Raw genomic sequence first — 25,329 nt, 5'->3', positions numbered from 1 at the left:
AACCTATTTGAAGAAATAATGACAGAAAACTTCCCCTACCTGGTGAAAGAAATAGACTTACAAGTCGAGGAAGTGCAGAAAAGCCCAAACAAAAGGAATCCAAAGAGGACCACACCAAGACACATCATAATTAAAATGCCAAGAGCAAAATCTTACACCTATGGATGAAGATAGTGGCGGGGTGTAAGGGCATGGGGTGGGGTGGGGAATCAGGTGGAGGGGAGCTATGGGGGGGGGGAAGAGGAACACCTGTAATAATCTGAACAATAAAGATTTATTTTTTTTAAAAAAATGCCAAGAGCAAAAGACAAAGAGAGAATATTAAAAGCAGCAAGAGAAAAAGAGTTAGTTACCTACAAGGGAGTACCCATATGATTGTCAGCTGATTTCTCAACAGAAACTATGCAGGCCAGAAGGGAGTGGCAAGAAATATTCAAAGTGATGAATAGCAAGAACCTACAACCAAGATTACTCTACCCAGCAAAGCTATCATTCAGAATTGAAGGTCAGATAAAGAGCTTCACAGATAAGAAAAAGCTAAAGGAGTTCATCACTGCCAAACCAGTATTATATGAAATGTGAAGGGTATTCTTTAAGAGGAGGAAGAAGAAGAAAAAGGTAAAGATAAAAATTATGAACAACAAATACATATTTATCAACAAGTGAATCTAAAAATCAAGTGAATAAAAAATCTGATGAACAGAATAAACTGGTGAATATAATAGAATCAGGGGCATAGAAAGGGAGTAGACTGACAATTCTCGGGGGGAAGGGAGTGTGAGGGGTGAGGGAAGAGACTGGACAAAAATTGTACACCTATGGATTAGGACAGTGGGGCGGGGTAAGGGCAGAGGGTGGGGTGGGAACTGGGTGGAGGGGAGCTATGGGAGGAAAAAGAGGAACAACTGTAATAATCTGAACAATAAAGATTTATTAAAAATTTTAAAAAGAAAAAATAAATAAAATGGAAATATTAAGAAAAAATTAAAATATTTTTATCTTTCCTTACTGATTCTATGAATATCAGTTATTGGATCGACTATAATACAGGGTCTACTGAGGCATGTAGAGATATACCTCTCTACTAAAAGCCCCCAATTGCCACATTCAGTGAGTTCTTGAGTCAAGTTTCATGTCCTCCACCCTTACTGTCACTCATAACTTCTTGCTGGTTATATGTACCTCCCTCCAGCAATATTTTATAACCCTTCTATTTAACTGCTTATTTACTACTGGATAGAAAACTAGAAAATCAAACTTGTAAAGACTATGCATAAATTTAGAACATTAGTAGCCTCTGTACAAGGTCCCAAGGAGCTCTCAGATGAGTCAACTAAATAAGCTGGAGCTCCTTGGCATTTAGGTACACAGATATGATTTCTGCTTAACCACTATTTCTCCTCTCTGATGAAGAGAGTTCAAGGTATAGGATAGGCAACTTCCAGAAAAGCAAAGTGTTACTGCATTCTAAAGAGTTTATTCTCACTCAAAGTCAGTGGCACCTTGGGGAAAACTGGAATCGTCCAACATACAGAAAAAACCTAGAAATACCCCAAATATTTCCTGATAGCACAAGGTTAAAAGCTATCATAAAATTCTACAAAGAAAACAGAACTCAAAGCTTGAAGGTATAGAAGTGGTGAAGATGCAATGAAAAATTCAGAATTTGGTCCTATTTTTCTTCTCAAGGACCACAAATCCTACAACTTCTTAATTTTATTTAACTTTAAGCACACTGAGAAAAAGAAAAATATTATCACATGATGGCTTGAAAGAAGCTGTGGCATCAATGACTTTCTTCATCTGTAAAATGGAGATAATTATCATATTAACCTCTTAGGGCTTCTGGGAAAATTAAATGAGATAATTGTATAAAAGTAAACATCATATAGTAGGCACTTAATAAATTGCCACTAGTATTATCATTATCATCATAATTATTATTAGGTAGGGGAGAAAAAATAGAAAAGAAAACCTACTTTTAATAGAGTTTTTCAAAAAGAATTAATTAAGCAGAAACAAAAAACGACTGTGCTGCCCCATTTTACTAAGTACATCTAAGTAAATTAAATTTAGGAAACGAGGCAATGCAAAGATTGAAAATAAAGTACAACTTTCTTTAATGCTTCAATCATTATCAAAACAACATTAGCAATACAGCACTCCAACCACTGTAGCAAAGAGCCCCAGGCTCATTTATGAGGGCAAAGGCTTCCTGCAAATGAAGACATAAAATCCAAATCAAGGCAATAAGGATTGCTCGAGGAACCGTGCACGTATTTGCAGAGAGTACTCACTGCTTAAATACCCCCAAGTGGAATCCTAAATAGATTGTGGATCTGGGCCAAGATCAGGATGAGCTTTCTTCAACTTCATGTGGTGGAGAGAATAGCTCACATCTAATTTCATATGCATGAAGTATTGGAGCAATTTTCTCAATAATTTGATCTACCAGCATCTTGGGGAGGAAATATATTTTAGGAAAAAAACAACTGTGCCCCCCCCATTTATCATCTTGTAGGGGTCTCTGATTTTAGTCTTGTCTCCCCAAATGTTTGTCATACAAAGGATTCTGGGGACAATGCCTCTACAAATATGACATAATTGTCTTGAGGTCTGGCATCAGAGTCTATCTTTTTCCTATGAAGCAGGGAAAGAGAATGAAACAAGATAAAGAACAAGTACACAGTATAGTGACAAGGAAGAAGGCAGCACAATGAGTTCAGATATCATCTAGTTGTCTCTATGTTCCTTTGCTAGATTTGGCCTTCTGTCTGTCTGCACAATTTGAATAATTTAAGGTGATTTAAAAAATACATGTACTATGTGTGTGTGCATGTGTGTGTGTGTGTGTGTGTGTGTGTGTGTGTGAGAGAGAGAGAGAGAGAGAGAGAGAGAGAGAGAGAGAGAGAGAGAAATACAACTAGTAGGTGCTGCTCCCCATTGCCACAATCTGTTTACATGACTAATGTTCAAAATCCATGCCACAGCAGCTGTATCTTTAAATTAATCCAATAAAAATCTTGCAAGAACTCCCTTTCTCACCTAGTCTTGTGCTGTTCCAGGCCTAGAAAACAATGTGCAAAATGCAGGACTGGACAGAGATGCTTACACCCAAAGCCTTCAGATGGAGAGTCATGTCAACTACGCTGTATGCTAGAATACCAATGTGATCACTCTATCAAACCCCTCCAGGCAGGCAATAGTAGTAAGATATCTGTGGGCCTGGTTATTCTTGGAATTAAACAAATCACAAATACTTCATTCTGAAAAAGCACCTTAACACCCCAAAGAGTAAGATTCAGCTCTCATCTTCAACCCAATTCTCATGTCACATCACTTCTTATCACACCCATTTTCAGCCAGCAGATCAGCTCCAAAGCCAATCTAAGAGGTACATGAATGGTACATGTATTTTTAAAATCACCTTAAATTATTCATTCTATTGCCAAACTGTTAGTCTCAACAAACTATTCACAAAAGTCTGACTGCTAAATAGGTTAAAAAATACTTCAAGCTGATATATTGTACTTCATATAATCAACCCAACATCCTCTGAAGTTTTATCCCAAGAAACTGTTGTGAATGTATGATTTATTAGCTAATTTGAATAATTTTGTAAGCTAATTCTAAGAATTTCATTATAACATACAAAATAAGCTATAATCAACCCACCTTACAATTCAAAGAGGTTAATTTTAATAAAGGTACTATAACTCTAAAGATTTGGAATATCAAGTAGTCAGAATTATTATTTTTTTCTATAAAACCTCAATTCTTTCTTTGTGGGGCAAGAAAAAGGCAGCTGATTGCATCTGCTTAAGAGAAAATAAAAGAAAGCCCCAATATCCTTAATTAATTTTCCCTCACAGGAGGCAGCATACTGAGGTTGTTAAAAGTATACACTTTAAAAACCAAGCTGCCTGGTTTCAAATCCTGCTTTCACCTCTTATTAGTTGTGTGACCTTGGGCAAGTTACTTAGCCATTCTGTGCCTTGGATTTTTAATCCATAAAATAGGGATAATAATAATAATACTTCCATTACAGGATTATTTTGAGGATTAAATGAATTAATATATGTAAAGCACTTATAAGATTACCTAGCATATAATGCTATATACATGCTTGCTATTACCAATACTGTTACCCCTATCATTACCATCCCTAGCTGGGTCTTTGAATCAAAGGAGGTACTCCCCATCCTGCCACTCCTACAAGTTAGCAAAGAGAAATGCAATTTCCTACACATCTGGCAATGCCACAACAGATTATTTTATAGTCATACACAGATATAGTAAGAACTGAAACTCACATGAAGTGAAAACCACTCACACAAATGAGAAAATGTGGAGCCATCAAACCAGTTTCCCCTCTTAAATGGAAATGGTCCCAGTGGTCAGAAGGAGTTTGTGCATGTTTCAGAACTATCTAACTCATGCCTGGAGAAAACTAGTATTTAAGTAAACTATTTTTGTTCTTTAAGCAAGTCTTACAGGTTATTTGAAAGAAAATATCATTTACTCTTTCTAAAGGAATTTATAACCTTTTACAAACAGATAAACAGTATGTCCTTGGACGATAATTTTTTTTGCCAATACCCACCTTTCCAAAGATTGGAATGAAACGTCTTTAAAAAAACATGTTTTTCTTAAACAGAATTTTTTTTTACTGGGAGGTTTTTATATCATGCATTAATGCTATAATGGTAATTTATAACTTATACTTAGCTTTTGAAAGCCAAGTACCCACATAATGATACCTCTGAGCACCACATTTAAAATGATCGCCAGAACTCACCTTGGAAAACTGCAGCATTCTGAATAATTAAGAACTTGAGCTCCATACTTGCAGACTGAAGCAGTTGTTCCATGTTCAATCGTGCTGTTAGTTGGTATTTTTCTTCCATCTTTCTTGAGCAGCATGTTGGGCCCTTGGGGAGACATACTTGCAAATCTGATCCTGAAACAAACAAGTTTTTCATGTTTCAGTAAGCAGAATATCACATACACATACTCACACACAGAAAAGAGGCAGAGGCCAAAACAATGCATTTCTTTTAAAGTACAATAAAATGTTGATTATTCAAAATTACTGTTTATCTTAACTAATCCCTTCCTTCCAATTATCCTTATGACTGATTCTATTTGAATAACCATTAGAATTAATTGCCTAGGTTTGACTCATAAATTCTGCATAAGTTTAATTTATAGCACCAAGTATACGCCATTGAACACCGATATTTAATGTCTGTTAAAAGATTAATCTACACCCCTACAATTTATTTTTTCTGATTATAATTTACAAATGAGAACATAACCAAGAAGTAATTTTCAAAATTCCAGTTATGATTTCCTAATGAAATGCATGCCTGGTCAACCCAATGTTGCTTTTTGGGGGGATAAATGTATAAAACAGCAGTATCATACCAAACCTTTGTTGCTGTTATAATTTTAATTAAAGATCTAAGGCAAGAGTTACAGAGGAAACACCCAGAGTACAATATTAACATTCAGGCAATCACCAAATTCCTTGGGACTCCAAAATTATAGTTCTATCACAAATGCAGAACTCTTGTTCCTTTGAACTCCTGAGCTATTTCACTGCTGCCTCCATTATGATGCAGAATGCTTTTTATTTTTGCATTTCCATAAAGATTTGCCAAATCAGAACATATTCTGAGTCTTCATCCAATGTGACACACATATATATATATGGCTGTTGACAGTATTACAAATGTCTTTCATTTTCCCAACCTTTGCCCTTCTCCACCCAGCTCCTACCCACCCCCACCCCCAGGTCTTCACCACCATATTGTCTGTGTCCATGGGCTATGCATATAAGTATATAAATTATTTTACTTATCTTGCCTCATCCTCCCACCCCCACATTGAGTGTGTTAGTTTGTTCCATGCCTCCATGCTTCAATGTGACTTTTTATAACATCCTTCACAGTTGACCAATCTCTACTTCTTAAAACACTCTCTTTCTCCCTTGTTTTAGTAAACCTACCCCCTCCCCACCCCACCCCACCCCACCCCACACACACATGCACCTACTGCTATGGCCATTTTTATCTGTCTTTTCTTGCTTCCTCTTCTCCTGCCTATCACTTAAATTTTATTGACCCTCTCCTTCATTCTACATCTCCTCTCTGGATGATCTTATCTGAACCCATACAACTGTTAACTCCCTAATCCAGCCCTCACCTCTTTTCTAAGATCCAAAATCCTACATTTTCAACTACTTTATGGGAATCTCATATTTAGCATGCCCAAAACTGAACTCAATAATCTCATAAACACACACACACACACACACACACACACACACACACACACACACACAGTTCCATCTTCTGTATTCTGTTATCTCAGTTAATGATCATCATCCATCAAGTTTCCCAGCGATAGAAACCTTTGTCATTCTCAGCTCTTTACTGGTGACTCAACACACTTCTGCACCCATAGAAGTAATCAGCATACAAATGAAAACTGAAGCCATGGGAGTAAATGAAGTCATTCACCAAATATTAATTGAGCACCTATGTGCCAAGCACTGTGGCTATAACAGTATACAAAGTCCCTTCCCTTGAGGACCTTAATTCTGGTAGACAACAAACTATGGTGATAAATACTACAGAAAAAATAAAATTAAGTAAGTAAGGGAAAATTAATTGTGATATTTTACATATACGTATATATGAAATGGAATTGTACTCAGCCATGAAAAGGAATAAAGTATTGATACATGTTACCACATGGATGAATTTCAAAAATATTACACTAAGTGAAAGAAGCCAAATTTTTTTTAAATTACATACTTTATGATTCCATTATATAAATATCTAGAAAATGAAAATTAATCTATAGTGACAGCAGTTAAGTGATTGTCAGGAGGTGGAGGACAGGGAGGGGTGGGAGTGAGGAAATTCTGGAGAATGATGGATATATTCATTATTTTGATTGTGGCGATTGGTTTATGGCTATATACATATGTCAAATTTATCAAATTATACCCTTAAAATGTGTGCAATTTATTGAACCAATTATATGTCAATGAAGCTGTTAATTTTTCTTTTTTTTGAATCATTTATTTTTTAATTTCTTTATTGATTAAGGTCTTACATATATATCCTTATTCCCCCATTACCCCCCACCCCCACTCATGCCCCCACCCCCATGTTGTCTGTGTCCATTGATTAAGATATATGCATGCATGTAAGTCCTTTGGTTGATCTCTCCCCCTCACCCCCACCATCCCCTACCTTCCCTGAGGTTTGACGTTCTGGTTGATGTTTCTCTGTCTCTGGATCTGTTTTGTTCATCAGTTTATGTTGTTGATTATATTCCACAAATGAGTGAGAGCATGTGATATTTATCTTTCTCCGACTGGCTTATTTCACTTAGCATAATGCTCTCCATCTCCATCCATATTGTTGCAAATGGTAAGAACTCCTTTTTTACCGCAGTGTAGTATTCCATTGTGTAGATGTACCACTGTTTTTTAATCCACTCATCTGCTGATGGGCACTTAGGCTGTTTCCAAATCTTAGCTATGGTGAATTGTGCTGCTATGAACATAGGGGTGCATATATCCTTTCTAATTCGTGTTTCTAGTTTCTTGGGATATATTCCTAGAAGTGGGATTACTGGGTCAAATGGGAGTTCCATTTTCAGTTTTTTGAGGAAACTCCATACTGTTCTCCACAGTGGCTGCACCAGTCTGCATTCCCACCAGCAGTGCACGAGGGTTCCTTTTTTTCTCCGCATCCTCGCCAGCACTTGTCATTTGTTGATAGCCATTCTGACAGGTGTGAGATGGTACCACATTGTTGTTTTGATTTGCATCTCTCTGATGAGTAGTGACTTTGAGCAGGTTTTCATATGACTCTTGGCCTTCCTTCTGTCTTCTTTTGAAAAGTATATATTTAGGTCCATTGCTCATTTTTTTATTGGGTTGTTTATCTTCTTTTTGTTAAGTTGTATGAGTTCCCTGTAAATGTTGGAGATTAAACCCTTATCATTGATATCATTGGCAAATATGTTCTCCCATGCAGTGGGCTTACTTGTTGTTTTGTCGATGGTTTCCTTTGCTGTGCAAAAGCTTTTTATTTTGATATAGTCCCATTTGTTTATTTTCTCTTTAGTTTCCATTGCCTTAGGGGCAGTATAGGTGAAGAAATTGCTTCGGCATATGTCTGAGATTTTGCTGCCTGTGGATTCCTCTAATATTTTTATGGTTTCCCGTCTTATGTTTAAGTCTTGTATCCATTTTGAGTTTATTTTTGTGTATGGTGTAAGTTGGTGGTCTAGTTTCATTTTTTTGCATGTATCTGTCCAATTTTCCCAACACCATTTATTGAAGAGACTGTCTTGACTCCATTGTATGTTCATGCTTCCTTTGTCAAATATTAATTGAGCACAGTAATTTGGGTCGATTTCTAGGTTCTCTATTCTATTCCATTGATCTATATGTTGTTATTTTTTAATGTTTAAAAAATAAAGCAAGGAATATAGGGAATGTGGTGATTGTGGAGGTGATTCCATTTATATAGAGTAGTCAGGGAAGGCTTCTTTTTTTTTCTTTATTGATTAAGGTATTACATGTGACTCCTTCCCCCCTCCATTGCCCCCTCCAGTACATGTCCTCACCCCCCTTGTGTCTGTGTCCATTAGTTATGTTTCTATGCATACATATAAGTCCTTTGGTTGATCTCTACCCCCTCCACCAATCCTCCCATGCCTTCCTTATGAGGACTGACAGTCTGTTAGATGCTTCTCTGTCTCTGGATCTATTTTTGTTCATCACTTTATGTTGTTCTTTATATTCCACAAATGAGATCATGTGATATTTATCTTTCTCCTACTTATTTCACTTAGCATAATGCTCTCCAGATCCATCCATGCTGTTGCAAATGGTAGCAGTTCCTTCTTTTTTACAGCACTGTAGTATTCCAATGTGTAGATGTACCACTGTTTTTTAATCCACTCATCTGCTGATGGGCACTTCAGCTGTTTCCAGATCTTAGCTATTGTAGATTTTGATGCTATGAACATAGGGGTGCATATATCCTTTCTGATTAGTGTTTCTGATTTTTTGGGATATATTCCTAGAAGTGGGATCACTGGGTTAAATGAGAGTTCCATTTTTAACTTTTTCAGGAAACTCCATAGCATTCTCCACCATGGCTGCACCAGTCTGCATTCCCACCAGCAGTGCAGGAGGGTTCCTTTTTCTCCACATCCTCACCAGCACTTGTCATTTGTTGATTTGTTGATGATAACCATTCTGACAGGTGTAAGATGGTACCTCATTGTTGTTTTGATTTGCATCTCTCTGATGATTAGTGACTTTGAGCATGTTTTCATATGTCTCTTGGCCTTCCTCATGTCCTTTCAAAAAGTGACTAGGTCCTTTGCCCATTTTTTATTCGATTATCTTCTTTTGTTAAGTTGTATGAGTTCCCTATAAATTTTGGAGATTAAACACTTATCGGAGATAACAATGGCAAATATGTTCTTGAATGCAGTGAGCTTTCTTGGTGTTTTGTTGATGGTTTATTTTGCTGTGCAGAAGATTTTTATTTTTATGTAGTCCCATGTATTTCTTTTCTCCTTAGTTTCCATTGCCCTAGGAGCTGTATCAGTAAAGATATTGCTATGACATAAGTCTGATATTTTGCTGCCAGTGGATTCCTCTAAGATTTTTATGGTTTCCCATCTTACACTTAAGTGTTTTATCCATTTTGAATTTATTTTTGTGTATGGTGTAAGTTGGTGATCAAGCTTCATTTTTTTGCATGTATCTGTCCAATTTTCCCAACACCATTTATTGAATAGACTATCTTGACTCCATTGTATGCTCTTGCCTCCTTTGTCAAATATTGATTGAGCATATTGACTTGGGTCAATTTCTGGGTTCTCTCTTCTGTTCCATTGGTCAATATGTCTGTTCTTGTGCCAGTACCAGGCAGTTTTGAGGACCATAGCTTTGTAATATAGCTTGATATCTGGTATTGTGATCCTCCAACTTTGTTCTTCTTTCTCAGTATTGCTGTGGCTATGGGGTCTTTTTTTATTCCAGATGAATTTTTGGAGAGTTTGTTCTAGGTCTTTGAAATATGCTGTTGGTATTTTAATGGGAATTGCATTGAATCTATAAATTGCTTTGGATAGTATGGACTTTTAAATGATGTTGATTCTACCATTCCTTTAACACAGTATAGTCTTCCATTTGTTTATGTCTTCATATCTCTTTTTTCAACGTCCTGTAGTTTTCTGAGTAGAGGTCTTTTACCTCATTAGTTAAGTTTATTCCTAGGTATCTTATTTCTTGTTGTTGCAATGGTAAATGGGATGTTTTTTTATTCTCTCTTTCTGTAAGTTCACTGTCTATGTATATAAAAGTGCCAGCCCCGATCAGGATGTTGGTGGTGGATTGGGGGCAGGGCCAGATGGCCAACCACCCACAACCCTTCCACATTCTGGCCCTACCCCTAATCAACCCCCAACACCCTTATCAGGGGTGGGGCTGGTCAGCCAACCACCTGCGGCCCCTCCCCACTACTGCAGGCCTGGGCTGATTTGCCCCCATCGGGCGAGCCAGCCAGACCCCACCTGTGCATGAATTCGTGCACCAGGCCTCTAATGGTGTATAAAAATGCCATAGATTTCTGGGTGTTAATTTTGTGTCCTGCTACATTAACTAATTCATTTATTAAATCTAATAATTTTTATGGAGTCTTTAGGGTTTTCTATGTAAAGTATCATGTCATCTGGGAATAATGACAGTTTTACTACTTATTTTCAAATTTGAATACCTTTTATTTCTTCTTGTCTAATTGCTATTTCTAGCACTTCCAGTACTATGTTGAACAGGAGTGGTGAAAGCGGGCATCCCTGTCTTGTTCCTGTTTTTAGGAGAAATGGTTTTAGTTTTTGCCCATTAAGTATGATGTTGGCTGTGGGTTTGTCATATATGGCTTCTATTATGTTGAAGTATTATCCCTCTATTCCCACTATGCTAAGGGTTTTTATCAAGAAATGGTGTTGGACTTTATCAAATGCTTTTTCTGCATTGATTGATATGACTATGTGATTTTTGTCTCTCAATTTGTTTATGTGATATATCACATTTCTTGATTTGGGGATAATGTGCCATCCTTGCATCCCTGGAATAAATCCCACTTGGTCATGGTGTATGATCTGTCTAATATAATACTGGATCCAATTTGCTAGAATTTTGTTGAGGATTGTGGTATCTATGTTCATGAAGGATATTGGCCTGTGATTCTCTTTCTTTGTGTTGTCTTTATCTGGTTTTGGTATTAGGGTGATGCTGGCTTCATAGAAAGAGCTTGGAAGTGTGCCTTCCTCTTGAACTTTTTGGAATAGTCTGAGGAGGATAGGTTTTAGTTCTTCTTTGAATGTTTGGTAAAACTCCCCTGTGAAGCCGTCTGACCCCGGGCTTTTGTTTGCTGGAAGTTTTTTTTTTTTAGTACTGCTTCAATTTCCTCCGTAATTATTGGCCTATTGAGATTTTTTTATTATTCCTGATTGAATTTTGGAAGGTTGTATTTTTGTAGGAATATGTCCATTTCCTCTAGGTTGTTTAGTTTGTTGGAATAAAGTTGTTCATAGTATTTTTTCATAATCGTTGTTACTTCACCACTTTCATTTCTGATTTTGTTTATTTGGGTCCTCTCTCTTTGTTTCTTGGTGAGCCTGGCTAGAGGTTCATCAATCTTGTTTATCTTTTCAAAGAACCAGCTCTTGGTTTCATTTATCTTTTGTATTGGTGTGGGTTTTTTTGTGTGGTTTATTTTTTGGGTTTTTTTTTGGGGGGGTCTCTATGTCATTTATTTCTGCTCTGATCTTTATTATCTCCTTCCTTCTGCTCACTCTGGGCTTTTCTTGTTGCTCTCTTTCTAAATCTTTAGGTTGTAGAGGTATATAATTTATTACCAGTGTTTTTTTGTTTGTTTGTTTGTTTGTTTTTGTGGGGTGTGTTTTTTTTTTAAGGTAGGCCTGTAATGCTATGGACTTTCCTCTCAGGACTTCTTTCACTGTGTCCTATAGATTTTGGATTGTTTTCTTTTAATTGTCATTTGTTTCCAGGATGTTTTTAATTTCTCTTCTTTGATATCTTTGGTAACCCAATCATTGTTTAATAGCATGCTAGTTAGCCTCCAAGTGTTTGAATTTTTTGTAGTCAATTTCTAATATTATGCCATTGTGGTCTGAGAAGATGCTTGATATGATTTCAATCTTCTTCAATCTGGAGAGACTTTGCCTATGACCCAACATGTGGTCTATCTTTAAAAATGTCCCATGTGCATTTGAGAAGAATGTGTATTTTGTAGCTTTGGAGTGAAATGTTCTGAACATGTCAATTATGTCCATCTAATCTGGTGAGTCATTGAGGATTGCTGGGGGTTTTTTGCTAATTTTTTTGTCTAGAGGATTTATCCAGTGATGTCATTAAAGTACCCTATGATAATTGTATTGCTGTCAATCTCTTTCTTGATATCTTCCAGAAGTGTTTTTTTTTTTAATGTATTTGGGTGCTCCTGCATTGGATGCATATAAGGAAGGCTTCTTTCATAAGGCAATATTTGAGGATAGATGAGGGAAGCGAGGGAGGGTCCCATGGTTTTGTATCCTCCACCAATACTAGCAAATATTGGGGCTCAATGAGTATTAAGAAAAATATCCTTCCTCTTTTGAAACTCCTGATTTATTTAAACTCTTCCTTCAATAAGCATTTGTTGAGTTTCTTCTGTTCTGGCCATGAAAATATGCATCTCAGACCTTCTACTTTGGGGAATGTAATTGACTAATGGTCCCAGCTGCTGCACTCTGAATTTACCATCATGTTGGGCCCAGGCCACAATCACTATGGCAAACATGCTAAGTCCTATGAGACTCAGAACTTTGCTGACAGTGATTTTGGCTTTACAACTCCCAGTTGACCTAAACAATTTTTTCTTAAAACTGTACTGCAGTCTAAGATTCTTCCTATTCAACCCTCCTTCTTTCCCTCTCTCCTCCATAGGGGTCAGACCTATACCACAGTCACATGGCTCTTCCAGCATCCTTCAGCTCCCCGCTCATTTTCCTTCACAAGGGTTTTCCCCAATAAATCTCTTGCACATCTAGTGTCACATTGGTATTTGCTTCTCAGAGGACCCATCTAACATCTTCTATGTCCAAGCATTGTGCTACATGGTAGAGGTGCAACTTTGAACAAGAGAGACATGACCTTCCTATATAATTTTATTAACTAATGTCACCCCAACAAATCCAATAAAAATAAAGACAAAAAAAGAGAGACATGGCCCTTACCCCCAAAAGCTCACTGTCTAAAGGGATTAACAGAGATAAATACTTAGTGCATAGTAAATGAGTGCAATAAAGCAACAGTTAGCTAGGATTACAAAATATGTATTGGGAAAATAAGGAGGATTCCCCCAAAGTCCCATAAGGTTCTTGAAATAAGGTTCCATAATGAATATCAAAACTTATGGAAATAATGCTAGAAAGCATTTTTAGACATTTTAGAGAGCTTTTTAACAACTGAGGTTTTAAATAAGGGGTGGAGAGGAGACTAGTTAGCCCTAAATTACCAGAAAATTTATTTTTTACTACATCTTATTTCCCTGGGAATTCCAGTTAAGTCCTGGCCTTAATGAATGTGTCCAAGTTTCAAGTTTTGCCTCACATGACATCATTGTTGGGAGACTAGAGTATTGACGCCAAGCATTCCACTTCTTCCTCCTCATGGGAGCTACTGACAGATGTAGTAAAGGAGAGCACAGATAATACATATCCCAAAACCTACTCAAGCACTGCAATTTATAGTACTGGATGGAAAGGTAATATTTAACATGTCAAAATACAATTTGGGGTCTGGAGACAGAGTTCAGATGTATTTCCTAAAAATGTCAATCTCACATACAAGTCTTAAACTGATTTTAAATATGGTCTCAGCTTAAAAGCTTTATGATTATCTTCAGAAAAAGGGGGAAAACAATTAATTCTAGCTCACTGTGTTCTTTCTACATGAGGTTACAAAATGTAATGCTATTCTAGGAATAGAAACTGATTCAGCTTATGGGACCAAGAACGGAAAGAGTCCCCTTAGGGAAGAGTGGCTAATCTAGATTTAAGCAAGTTCATTTGTAACACACATGTATATAGCCGGTATTTTGCATATACCAACTTCCTGTCCACCTAGCCAGGTTTTATTTATTTTCTTGGTAAACCGATACAGTATGTGTGTGAAAGATATATATTTGAATGTGTTCATAAAATTAAATATTATAGATAAAATCCTTTGTGTTTTTAAATTTCCACTGGTGATGACTTCTAGCTTTCAGAAGTGGTAGGATTAGTTGGCAAGGTGACTGTTCATACTGTTCCTACTCCCACCAGCTCTAGTGGGAGTTATAAAATAATAGGGCTCAGATCTGTTTTCTGTGAAGTACTATGAGTTTCTTAGATCTTAGAAGGAAACAAATTTCTTCTCAGTGTACCTACAGAAGCACAGGAATGACTCTTTGAATGATCATGAAACCAGTTCGGTTGCCTTTGATATGATAATTCATAAAGGAACTTAGAGCTTCATTAGTTTGTCTCTTCTTTGAGGTGGTCAAGTCTCATTATTGTATAAACTCCCACAACTGCAAGAATTTATTTAGCCAAAAATCTTTAAGGAATAAAACCTCAAATGAGAACTTTTGGGGAAACATGTCAGATGTCATGAAGAAAGATATATGTTATATCCAAATATAAGAAATGTATATATGGCAATATTTGTCCTCCCTCCCAGTTATCACTGCCTAGTTAACTAGTTAATCAATAAACCAGTACAATTTATTTGTGGGCTAAGAGTTAGCTATAGATTTGAGGAAATAAAATATCTATAAACTGATAAGAACTCAGGATTTCCAAACTGGGAAGGAGAGAAATATATGCCAAAGGGAAAAATATTTTAAATTCAGTTTGTATATCTCATAGACCAGCTTGAAATACGTCCCAGTATAAGACAGCATAGGGAACAATGTGGGACTGGAGAGCTAGACATGCCTAAATGAAATTATGACAATGAAATATGACCATTTCAATGCATGAACATGTACATGAAAGAAACAAAAAGAGAAAGAACACACAAAATAGAAAGAAATAGAAAAATAATTTAGAAAGAAATCCTCATCAACAAAACAAAAAATTACTCTGGGAACTGAATCCCACGTGGGATGAATAAAAAGTAAAACCAAGGGCAAATGACTAGAGGGGTACACCGAAAACTGGTACATACTTGTGTTCATAAAAGCAGAAAGGTCAATTCAAGAAAAAGATGCAACCTGCAAAAGACACAGTAAAGATCAAAACATTCTTTTTAGTAAGTCAGGAACAAAAGAAGGTTAAAGAAAAATAGTTCCTTTATTAGATGGAAAGGAAAAGGAATGGTGGACCACACTCATCAAATTCTTTTTGTAAAAATGAAATTCAGCTGGAAAATGGGAATAGAGACCAGCAATATAGCCTGGGATGAAGATAAGGTGAAGACTGAGCAATTGACTATTCAAATGAGCCAGAAACGTTCGACTCTTTCAGGCTTAATAACTTGCATTCCCAGATGCTAAAAAAAATAAAAATTAACTGAAATCATTACAGGGCTGCTAGTTTCCATTTATTTTGGAGGATTAAAAAGTACCTTCATAGCCCTGGTTGGTTTGGCTCAGTGGATAGAGTGTCAGCCTGCGACCGAGGGGTCCCGGGTTCGATTCCAGTCAAGGGCACATGCCTGGGTTGCAGGCTTGGTCCAACATGCAGGAGGCAGCCAATCAATTAATCCCTCTCATCATTGATGTTTCTATCTCTTCCTCTCCCTTCCTCTCTGAAATCAATAAAAATATATTTTTTTAAAAAGTACCTTCATATTATAATCTCCTCTCCTAGTTCCTGAAGAACAGAGAATGACTCCCCATCTCCTTTGGGATGCCCTGCTGATCCCATTCAGCCTTGTACAGATAGTGTTGAATTAATGAGCACTGCAGACTGAAAACACTAGTAAAGATCTTTGGTCTGTCTGATCTAAAAAGAGGGAGTGGAGACAGATGACCCTGAAAGTTTTACATCCATATGCTTAACTTTGATCTTGAAAAAATGTTAAAATACCACCAAAAAATCAATTTCCAAACATCTTGAAAATATACAAATAGATGTTTCACTTGAAGGAACTATGAAGTAATTCATTTCTAATTATTCTGAGACAATGTCTTGCTTGCACATTGGGTCCAGTTCTGGGTCTTACAACTGAAAGGGGATATTGTAGTTATTGAAGCTTTCCTACGGGGGATTATGCCCATGTGTATCCAAGCTGAGCACCTTACCAGTGCCTCTCCTCTCAGAGGCTAAACCACAGGTGGTCCACAGAAGGCTCCCTGCTGATGTGTACTCTTGTGTCAAGGGATCTCTTAGGTTTGGTTACTTGTCTTCTTGACCTCCATCACAAACCCTTTCCTTTGGGCCCAGTTTTTGCTCTATTTTGGTTCCATTCAAGGACTTGACATTTCATACTGCTCTTGATTTCCCTTGGCCACCTCCCCTAGGACTGAGACTTCAGTTCTTTTTTAACTATGCAGTCATAGGCTCACAATCAGTTGGTGACCTAATTCCATGCCTGAGCCCTGTCCTTAATTGGAAGAGGTTAGTGAACAATGTGTATGGGGTTGTTTAAAAATGTCTGTTCTATTGAATTTTACTCTAAATCAGTATTAATGGCCTCAGCACCATGGTAGGCACTAGTGGACAAGAAAGAGCAAAAGCACTCATGGCCCCTCTTACCAAGTTGCTTATAATTTAGTCCTAACCCCGCCATTCAATAGCTGTGTAAGCATGGGCAGGTTATTTAACTGCTACAGGGCTTTTTGTCTTTATCTATAAAATGAAGTTATCAATAGCTCTTACTTTACAGAGTTATTGCAAGGATTGAGTGAGATTATGTGTGCAAAGCTCTTAGTCTTCTCAGTATAAGGTGAATATTTAATACATGTTAAGTAAAATTAAAATAAATTCACGCTAAAAATACCAGACTTTCACACAAAAACAGCTAGAAAACAGTAAAAGTTGGTCTATGGTTAGGTTACGAAACATGCAGTATATTTTCTGAGGTAATAAAAATAGTCCATATTTTAGTTGGGGTAGTGGTTACATGGGTATATATATTTGCCAAAGCTCATGAAATTCTTCATTCAAAATGGGTGCATCTTATTATTTGTAAATTAGAGGCCCGATGCACAAAATTCGTGCAAGGGCCTTGGCCCCCACCACCGCTGCAGCCGCCTCTGCCTCAGACCCTGCCCACTGCCGTGGCTAGGGGCTTCTGCTGCGACCCCTGCCCACAGCAGCTTTGTCTGGCCTAACTAGCATATTATGCTTTTATTATTATAGATTATATCTCAACAAAGTTGATTTTTTAAATATGTAATATGGATAACACTTGCTAGATAAGGGAATGCCTACCAGAAGCTCTAGGGGTCATAGAAGACTTCCAGGGGAAAATGGGGCTTGAGCTAGACAGTAAAGGATTGGAAGGATTTGGAGAGACCAATGGGTGAAATGTGTTTGGCACCAGTGGAGTAGTGGGACAAGACTAACCTGCCTGGTGAGAAGCTTCAATCTAGGGTGTAACTAGCTTATCAGTTAAGACAGGACAGAATTTGAAGGGCCTTGAATGCAGACAGATGCCTGTGGGTTTGACACCATAGGCTATAAAGGACCACTGTTGGTTCTCAAGCAGAGGCATAATATGATGAAGAGTGCTGTTTAGGAAGATTAGTCTTACTGCCTGAAATTGGGAAATGGACTAAATAACCTCTCAAGGTCACTTGCAGCCCTTGGATTCTCTAATTACCTTTATTATGCTCTATATGTTGGCTATCTTACTAGACTGCAATTTTAGCAAATGACTATAAATTGTCAAAAATCACATTAAAAACACATTAAAAAACAAAAATATTCATGTACATCTTGATCCTTATACTTTTCTAAGAGCAGATAGAACATAAACAGCAACAAAAGAGAATGAATCGTCAGAGCTCAGTAAAAATGAAAATTGAATTTTTTCCATATATATATATATATATATATATATATATATATATATATATATAATGATTTGACACATTTAATTGCCAATATCTGCTTTATGAATGGCAGATTATTTTATTTTTTGCTAACAAAGGTACATTGTGCTAAAAATAATAATGTAATATTGTCATTAAAATAATATTAAGCTAATAAATGAATGACATCCAAAACTGGTTGCTTCATGACTTATAGGGAAAATAATAGATGTCCATTAAAATTATCCAAAGGAGTAAGTGCATATTGCACTATTAATGAACCAAGAAAAAAAATAAAATATTTTTTAATCTTTATTGTTGAAAGTATTACATATGTCCCCTTTTTGCCCCCATTGACCCCTTTTAGCCCGCCCCTTCCCTCCACCCCAGGCCTTCACCACCCAATTGTCTGTATCCATGGGTTATGCATATATGCATACAAGTTATTTGGTTAATCTCTTCCCACCCACCCACCCACTCCAGCCTTCTCTCTGAGGGTCGACAGTCTTTTCCATGCTTCTATGTCTCTGGATCTATTTTGTTCATCCATTTATTTAAATACTTTTTATAAATGGAGGACAAGTCAATTTGCTATCCAAAAATATTAGCTAATTTCCTTAGCATGTAATGGTGCTATTAGAATGGTGCCTTTTCCCCTAATTAATCATTATCTAAATCAAATCTTACACTCTCATTAATTTCTTGCTAATCAAGATAGTAATACAGATGAAAGAAATGACTGCATTTGAAACTGGTGGGGAAAGTGATGATTGCTGGTAAAAGAAATTATCCTAGGGAGAGCAGCTTAAAGTTATCCTTCTGTTATTTAGCCTGAAAGAAAATGACCTTGCAGAGGGCACACCTGGGTATCACAAGCTCAGACTTTTATATATATAATTGATTTCAGAGAGAAAGGGAGAGATAGAAACATCAATAATGAGAGAGAATCACTGATCAGCTGCCTCCTGCAGGCCCTACACTGAGGATCAAGCCTGCAACCAAGGCATGTACCCTGACGGGGAATCAAACCGTGATCTCCTGGTTCATAGGTCAATGCTCAACCACTGAGCCAGCCAGGCACAAGCTTAGACTTTAAATCAAAGATCAGGCCTAGGACTACTACAGACTCTACTTTTTACATTTTAACCTATGTAAAAGGTAGGCCAAAATGTGTCTGCCACACTGTAGTACTGGGAGTTTAAAGCAACCCTAGAGATAAGCCATTCTCTAAACCTGAAAATTAAAGAATGAATTACCTTTACCTCTACTGCCAGCTATCAATTAACTAAATATCACTTCATACCTTGTAAAAGTTGAATCCCTAGATCACTACCTTCTCCCACAAAGAGATTTTTTCAGGACTACATTCCCAACCAGCAGCAGTCAACATGTGCTCTGGGAATACAAATTTTATGATTACATTCATCCTGACAACATGGTAAAGAATTCATTCATCCAACATTTACTGACTGCCTACTTTGTGCCAGGGACTATACCCAACCTAAGGAATACATTAATGAACAAGGCAGAGTCCCTGCCCTGGAGATCACAGACTGGTCCAGTAAATGGGCTCCCAAACAAATTAAAAACTAGAAACCTGTACATCATTCTGGACACCTTACTTGCCCTCATCCCCTATAACCAAATATCACTAATCCCACTGGTTCTGCTTTTTAAATGTCCCTTCATCTTTTTCCTTCTCTCCATTTTGCCTTATCACTTCACCTCTTTTCACTTGGACAACAAGAATAGCCTCCAAAATGGCCTTCATGCCTCTACACTCTTCCATGAAAGTCAAGAAGAGATATTTCTAAAGTATGTATTTGATCACATCATTCTCCTTCTTTAAAAACATCTAAGAAAATGGAGCAAGGGCACAGGGGTACCTAAATGCATGGCATATTCAGGCACTGCCAAGGAATATGGTATGGATAAAGGGATAAATGAACTGGAGGAGAGTAACAGGGGAACTATGTGAACCCTGCTACAAGATGATTCTTAGTTTTTGTTGGCTATTTTTTGTCGGTATGTTGTACATTTTCCAGCTTTATTGATGTATAATTGACTCCTAGTTATCTTTGAATTGGATTATCACAGGAGAGAGTGTTTAGGGAGCATAAAAATATGTACTCCACAGGTTTTCTGTCCTTGGAATTCCAATAGCATTCTGCATCCTTTATAAAGACACTTCTCACACTCTAACTTGTACCATAGTTATTTGCATGCCTTATCTCCACCAGATTTACATTCCTTGATGGAAAGACCCTTGACTGACTCATCTTTGTATCTCAAGAGGCCAGCCAAGGTTTGGGCTTGATGTGCTCCCTTCTCACTTGTAATCAATGCCAGAATTTTAAGAGAGTTCAATTTGAAAAGAACTAGGTCATATTAATTGATACTACTAGACCAACTTTTAGAAAAACAGTATTCTATTTCAGGGAACAGTATTCTATTCCCTTCCCCTTCTCCCTTCCCTTCCCTTCCTCTCTCTCTCTCTCTCTCTCTCTCTCTCTCTCTCTCTCTCTCTCTCACTCACACACACACACACACACACACACACACACACACACACACACACACTTACCTACATATGCAGTCTATTTAGATGGGGGAAACCCCTAAAAAACAAAATTGAGTTGGAGAATAATGCCAGCTACCCTGGAGTCAGGATAAAAAATTTTCATTTAGAATTCTACCAGAAGGATTAAACTAAGGCAATTTTTACATCCCCACAAGTCACTCTTTCACTAATTATTATTCTACTCAGATAAGTAGCTGAGATCCTGTCTTTCAGGAGATGTATAATTTTTATTTTTCAGATACAGTCTTCAAATATTCAGACCTGAAACATAGCTGAGAATTTCAACACCTTAGGCCCACTCTAAGTGCTAGGTCCTTTCCCTTGTGTATGAAATCACATCAGGGGGAAAGGGCCCTTCCCTATCAAGACTAAAGTGTTATTATTACCTGCTGTGCTACCAAATCAGCTGTGTGACTTAATCAAAAACCTTCTCAAATCTTGACCTGGCTAGATGACCCCTAAGGTAATTTCAGGTCTGAAAGTCTGAGTCCTCCAATTGTAGGTCAATTGATAGTCACTGAGCTCATTCTAGACTGGGCATTGGGAAGACACAAAAGAAGCAAGAGGCTTGCTCTGACCTAGGAAAGTTTTGTTAATAGCACTTGGCTACAAATGAATATGGATACGGGGCCAATGGAAAGACCAACAACCAATTCAGCCTTTACAGCATTTCTCTTCATGTAATAACCATATTCCCTTTGTTATCAGAAGCCAGCTAATAGCAGATAGCTTCCTGATGGGGATGACTTATGGTGGCAAAAGGAAGAACTCTGAAATCAGAGAAACCAGGGTGTGCATCCCAACTTGGCCACTTAATGGCCATGTGATCTTAGGCAAGTTACCTAATCTCCAAGCCTCAGCCTCCTATTTGTAAAATGGGGACAGTAACACCTATCCCTTAAAGTTGTGAGGATTAAATTAGACTCTTATTCAATGTTTCCAAAACATATGCTTCCATGTTCTGTTTCCCTGTTTGATCATGCTATTTCTGTCCCTGGAGTGCCCTTCCCCTAGCTTCAGCTATTATAACCTGCTCATTCACAAGGCTCTCTCACAGGTCTCTTTCATAATATTTGTCTCCCCTTTCTCAGCTACCATCCCACCAAATAAATCCCATGAACTGTCAACTCAGAATTTTCAATACACTCTGTATCTCTCATACTGAATTTTGCAATCTAGGTATTATAGATATTAGTATATTTTTCTTAAACCTACTATTAAATTGTAAGTTTCTATAGCCAGGAACTATATCTTGACCATCTTTGTATTCCCTGACATTGCATAATGCCCAGCATATAGTATATATTTAATAAATGCTTTTTGAATGAATGAGTGAATACTCAACAATGAGACCATGCTTCCTACACATAGTAAGTCCCCTTTGTCTTGAAGTATTCAAGCATAATGCTTCAATATCAGGAATACTATAGAAGGACTACTGCACTAGATAGGAGGCTGTACTGGTGACCTCCAAGTTCTTTTCTCTCTGCATTTTCATGAAGGCCATATTCTAATTCACTAATCACTTTATATAACAAGGTTGTCACTGCCATAAATGTTAGAACTAGTCATTTTGTCATAAGCAAGTGTGATAGTATTTCTTCAGAAAACGTCTCCTATGTGACAACTATATATTTACCACTCTCCATGTGAATTGTACCTAAAACTTAGTACACCTGAACCTGAAAAGGCAGATTTTTGCTTTGCAAGTGTTTCTGGCTTCCAAAACTCACTGTTACTGATGTTTTAGGAAACCATGATGAGTAAGTGGAAAACTATGGCACATTGAAAGCACACCAATACCTTAAGCCTAGAGATCCTGTGAAAACGTTTTTTCAGGTGGTTAATAAGCAATGATTGCCTTCCATGGCTAACATGTTTAGAAAAAATCCGAGAGTCATGAGTTAAGATATAAAGTCTATACTGAATATGATAGCCTCTTCTGTTTCAGAACCCTTTTGATCCAGAGCGACTTAGGTAAGTCATTTTTCTCCCCAGATCCTCAATTTAACCATTTAGAAAATGGGTTAACAGGAGTTGCTACCCACATCCCTCTCAGGAAACAATAAAATTTTACAACCAACTTTAAGCTTCCCTAAGGCAAGTTCCCCTTAGATTAGAGCAATCTGGTAAATTGGTATGATTCAATATGTCCAAAAAGCTCTCTTCTCTAGTAGGTTAAATGGTGCCCCCCAAAAAGATAAGTCCATGTCCTAACCCTCAGAATCTGTGAATGTGACCTTATTTGGAAAAGGTGTCTTACAGATGTAACTAAATTAATGATTTCAAGATAATGTCATCCTGGATTATCCAGGTAGGCCCGAAATGCAAAGACAAGTGTCCTTATAAAGACATAGAGGAGAGACACATGAACCTTGTAAAGACAGGGTCAGAGCTTATAATGATGCAGCTACATACCAAGGAAGATCTGGAGTCAACAGAAGCTGGATGTGGCAAGAAAGGATTATCTGCTAGAGCCCTTAGAAAGAATGTGGCCCTGCCAACATCTTGATTTTGGATATCTGGCCTCCAGAACTGAGATACTAAATCTCTGTTGTTTTAAGCCACCAAATTTGAGCTAATTTTTATGTAGCCCTAAGAAACTAATACACCTGCTCTCTCCCCCTACCCCACCTAAAAGTATCTGCCTAGTAATGTCTAAAGGTTTCATCATGGGTGAGATACTACTTTGGTTAAGCAACTTCATCAGGCATTGTCTTAAAGTGCAACACTCTTTGAGTAATTCCTTAATACCTCAAGGCTAAAGGGTTTACTTGGGACCTTCCTACAGCTCAGAAAAGAAGTGGGGAAGGCAATCCTGAATAGAGACTAGGGGCGATGTTCAAAAGGAAATGTTAAAAAAAAAGGGTTCAAAACAAAATTTTATCTAGGGTCAGTCTTGAGAAAGTCATATTGACAGAGCCCAAATGTTACCTTAACAATAATAGAGCCATAGTATAAGAAGGAAGAACCCTTAAAGAATTAAATAATAATATTGCCTCAGTCCTTGGTCCATATTCCAGAAAGTCTGTTTAAAATGGTGCTCAAACCAATCCAAATGCCTCATTTTCACTGCTCAGATGGATTTGTTTTCTTATGCTCAACAAATTAGGCATATTTAAATACATGGAAAAAAATGTGTTTCAAGCCATTAACAATTAGATAATCACAAAGAAAGCCTAGCAACAATGGAAGATGCCTATCATCATTCTGGGCCTCCAGGCCAACCCTGAATTTGATAGGAATTTCCCTTCACATTACACCTGCCCTAGCCTTCAGCACTTCCATAGATACTGTTTAACCAGCTCTCAGGCAAATCTTTGTAATGCCCAGTTGCCCTTACTATTAAAATGCCTTTCCCAGCCCTAATGGCTAACCTAAATTTCAGTTTCAAGCCATTGCACCTTGTAATTACATTCTCAGCCACTGTAAGTAATCTGTGCCCTCTATTTTATCTTTCCCCTTTCCCTATGATAGGAACCTGCTGAAAAGGAAGTCAGTTGCCTTGTTAGTACAGCATACACTCTGCACTTGAGCAAAATACAACCAAAAGAAAATCAAACACTCTTGATCCCTGAGTGAGAAGCAGTGTTATTGATCTTTTCCTTTTTCCTACCCTTCAGCTGATCTGTCTACACTGACATGCTCTAGTGCTGTGGCATTTATGCCATCTTGGGGAATAGCTGTGTAAATGCTCCAGTAATTTTATATATCTTCAACATACTGTTGTGTTAGAACTTGAGTATCTGAAGGACTTGGAAGGACATATTTTCCTCTTCCTCCCACCCTCATGTAATGTGAATCAAAATTCTCACTAATTGGCCTTCCTCCTGCATGCTTCTGAAGTCTAGACTTGGTAGCAACCCCTTTCTGTGGAAGAGATTTAATGAAGAAGAAAGTGCATGGGAGGGAAGTTATCAGGCTAAACATTACAGAGAAACTATAAGAAAGTTGGAAACAGAGTTTTTTGTAAGCTGAGGTTGGAAGCTAAATGATATTGTTTCATAAACACACACTCACTGATGAGTTCACTTTACCTTGAACCAAATGTTTCCTAAAATTGAAGAAAATCTGTTGTTAATGAAACACATAAGACTTTTCAACGATGCTCACTAGTGACTTTTTTCCTCCTTTGCTTTCTTCAGGAGCTCTGAAAAACTAAATTTCCCAAACAGGTGATTTGGGGGTTTCCTTTCCACCACCATGATTTCACTAAAAAACTCAAAAATTGCTAATAGAAACTTCCTTCTCCTGTCAAACCATGGGTGATTCAAATACAGAGCTCTCTAGAACCCAGTGTGGGCTCAAAGAGAGTGCCAGGAGGGCTCCAGGTCAAGCTGAAGGAACCAAGCCTGGATCCTGGGTATCCCTATGTGATGCTAGTTTTATATCATCTGCCTTCAGAAAGCAACCAGCTCTCCAGACCACAGCAACTTGGTTCAGAAAGACCTGCCTCATTTAGTTTTTACTTTAAAAAAAAAGGGAGAACTGAAATAAAGAAGAAATGTTGACACGGGAACTATGGAGCCAATTCTCCATGCGTGTCTAAAAAGTGCTGAGTTCAAGGTAGCTGATGCTACAGAGAGCTGGGGAAGTGATGGAAACAGGTTGATACAA

General features: G+C 37.5%; 1 protein-coding gene across 1 annotated transcript in view; it reads right to left on the bottom strand.

The window, feature by feature from the left end:
- Positions 1-25,329, bottom strand: part of GPC3 (glypican 3) — a 503,173-nt gene that overhangs the window by 459,197 nt on the left and 18,647 nt on the right. Inside the window, exon 2 of the mRNA XM_079765304.1 lies at positions 4,799-4,960. Coding sequence (XP_079621430.1) covers positions 4,799-4,960 — 162 coding nt within the window. The remainder of the gene's footprint in view (positions 1-4,798; positions 4,961-25,329) is intronic.

Source organism: Cnephaeus nilssonii (genome assembly GCF_951640355.1).
Source record: "Cnephaeus nilssonii genome assembly, chromosome: X".
NCBI classification, from domain to species: Eukaryota; Metazoa; Chordata; class Mammalia; order Chiroptera; family Vespertilionidae; genus Cnephaeus; species Cnephaeus nilssonii.
The sequence above is the reverse complement of the archived record's forward strand: the minus strand, read 5'-3'. Positions and strand labels throughout refer to the sequence as shown.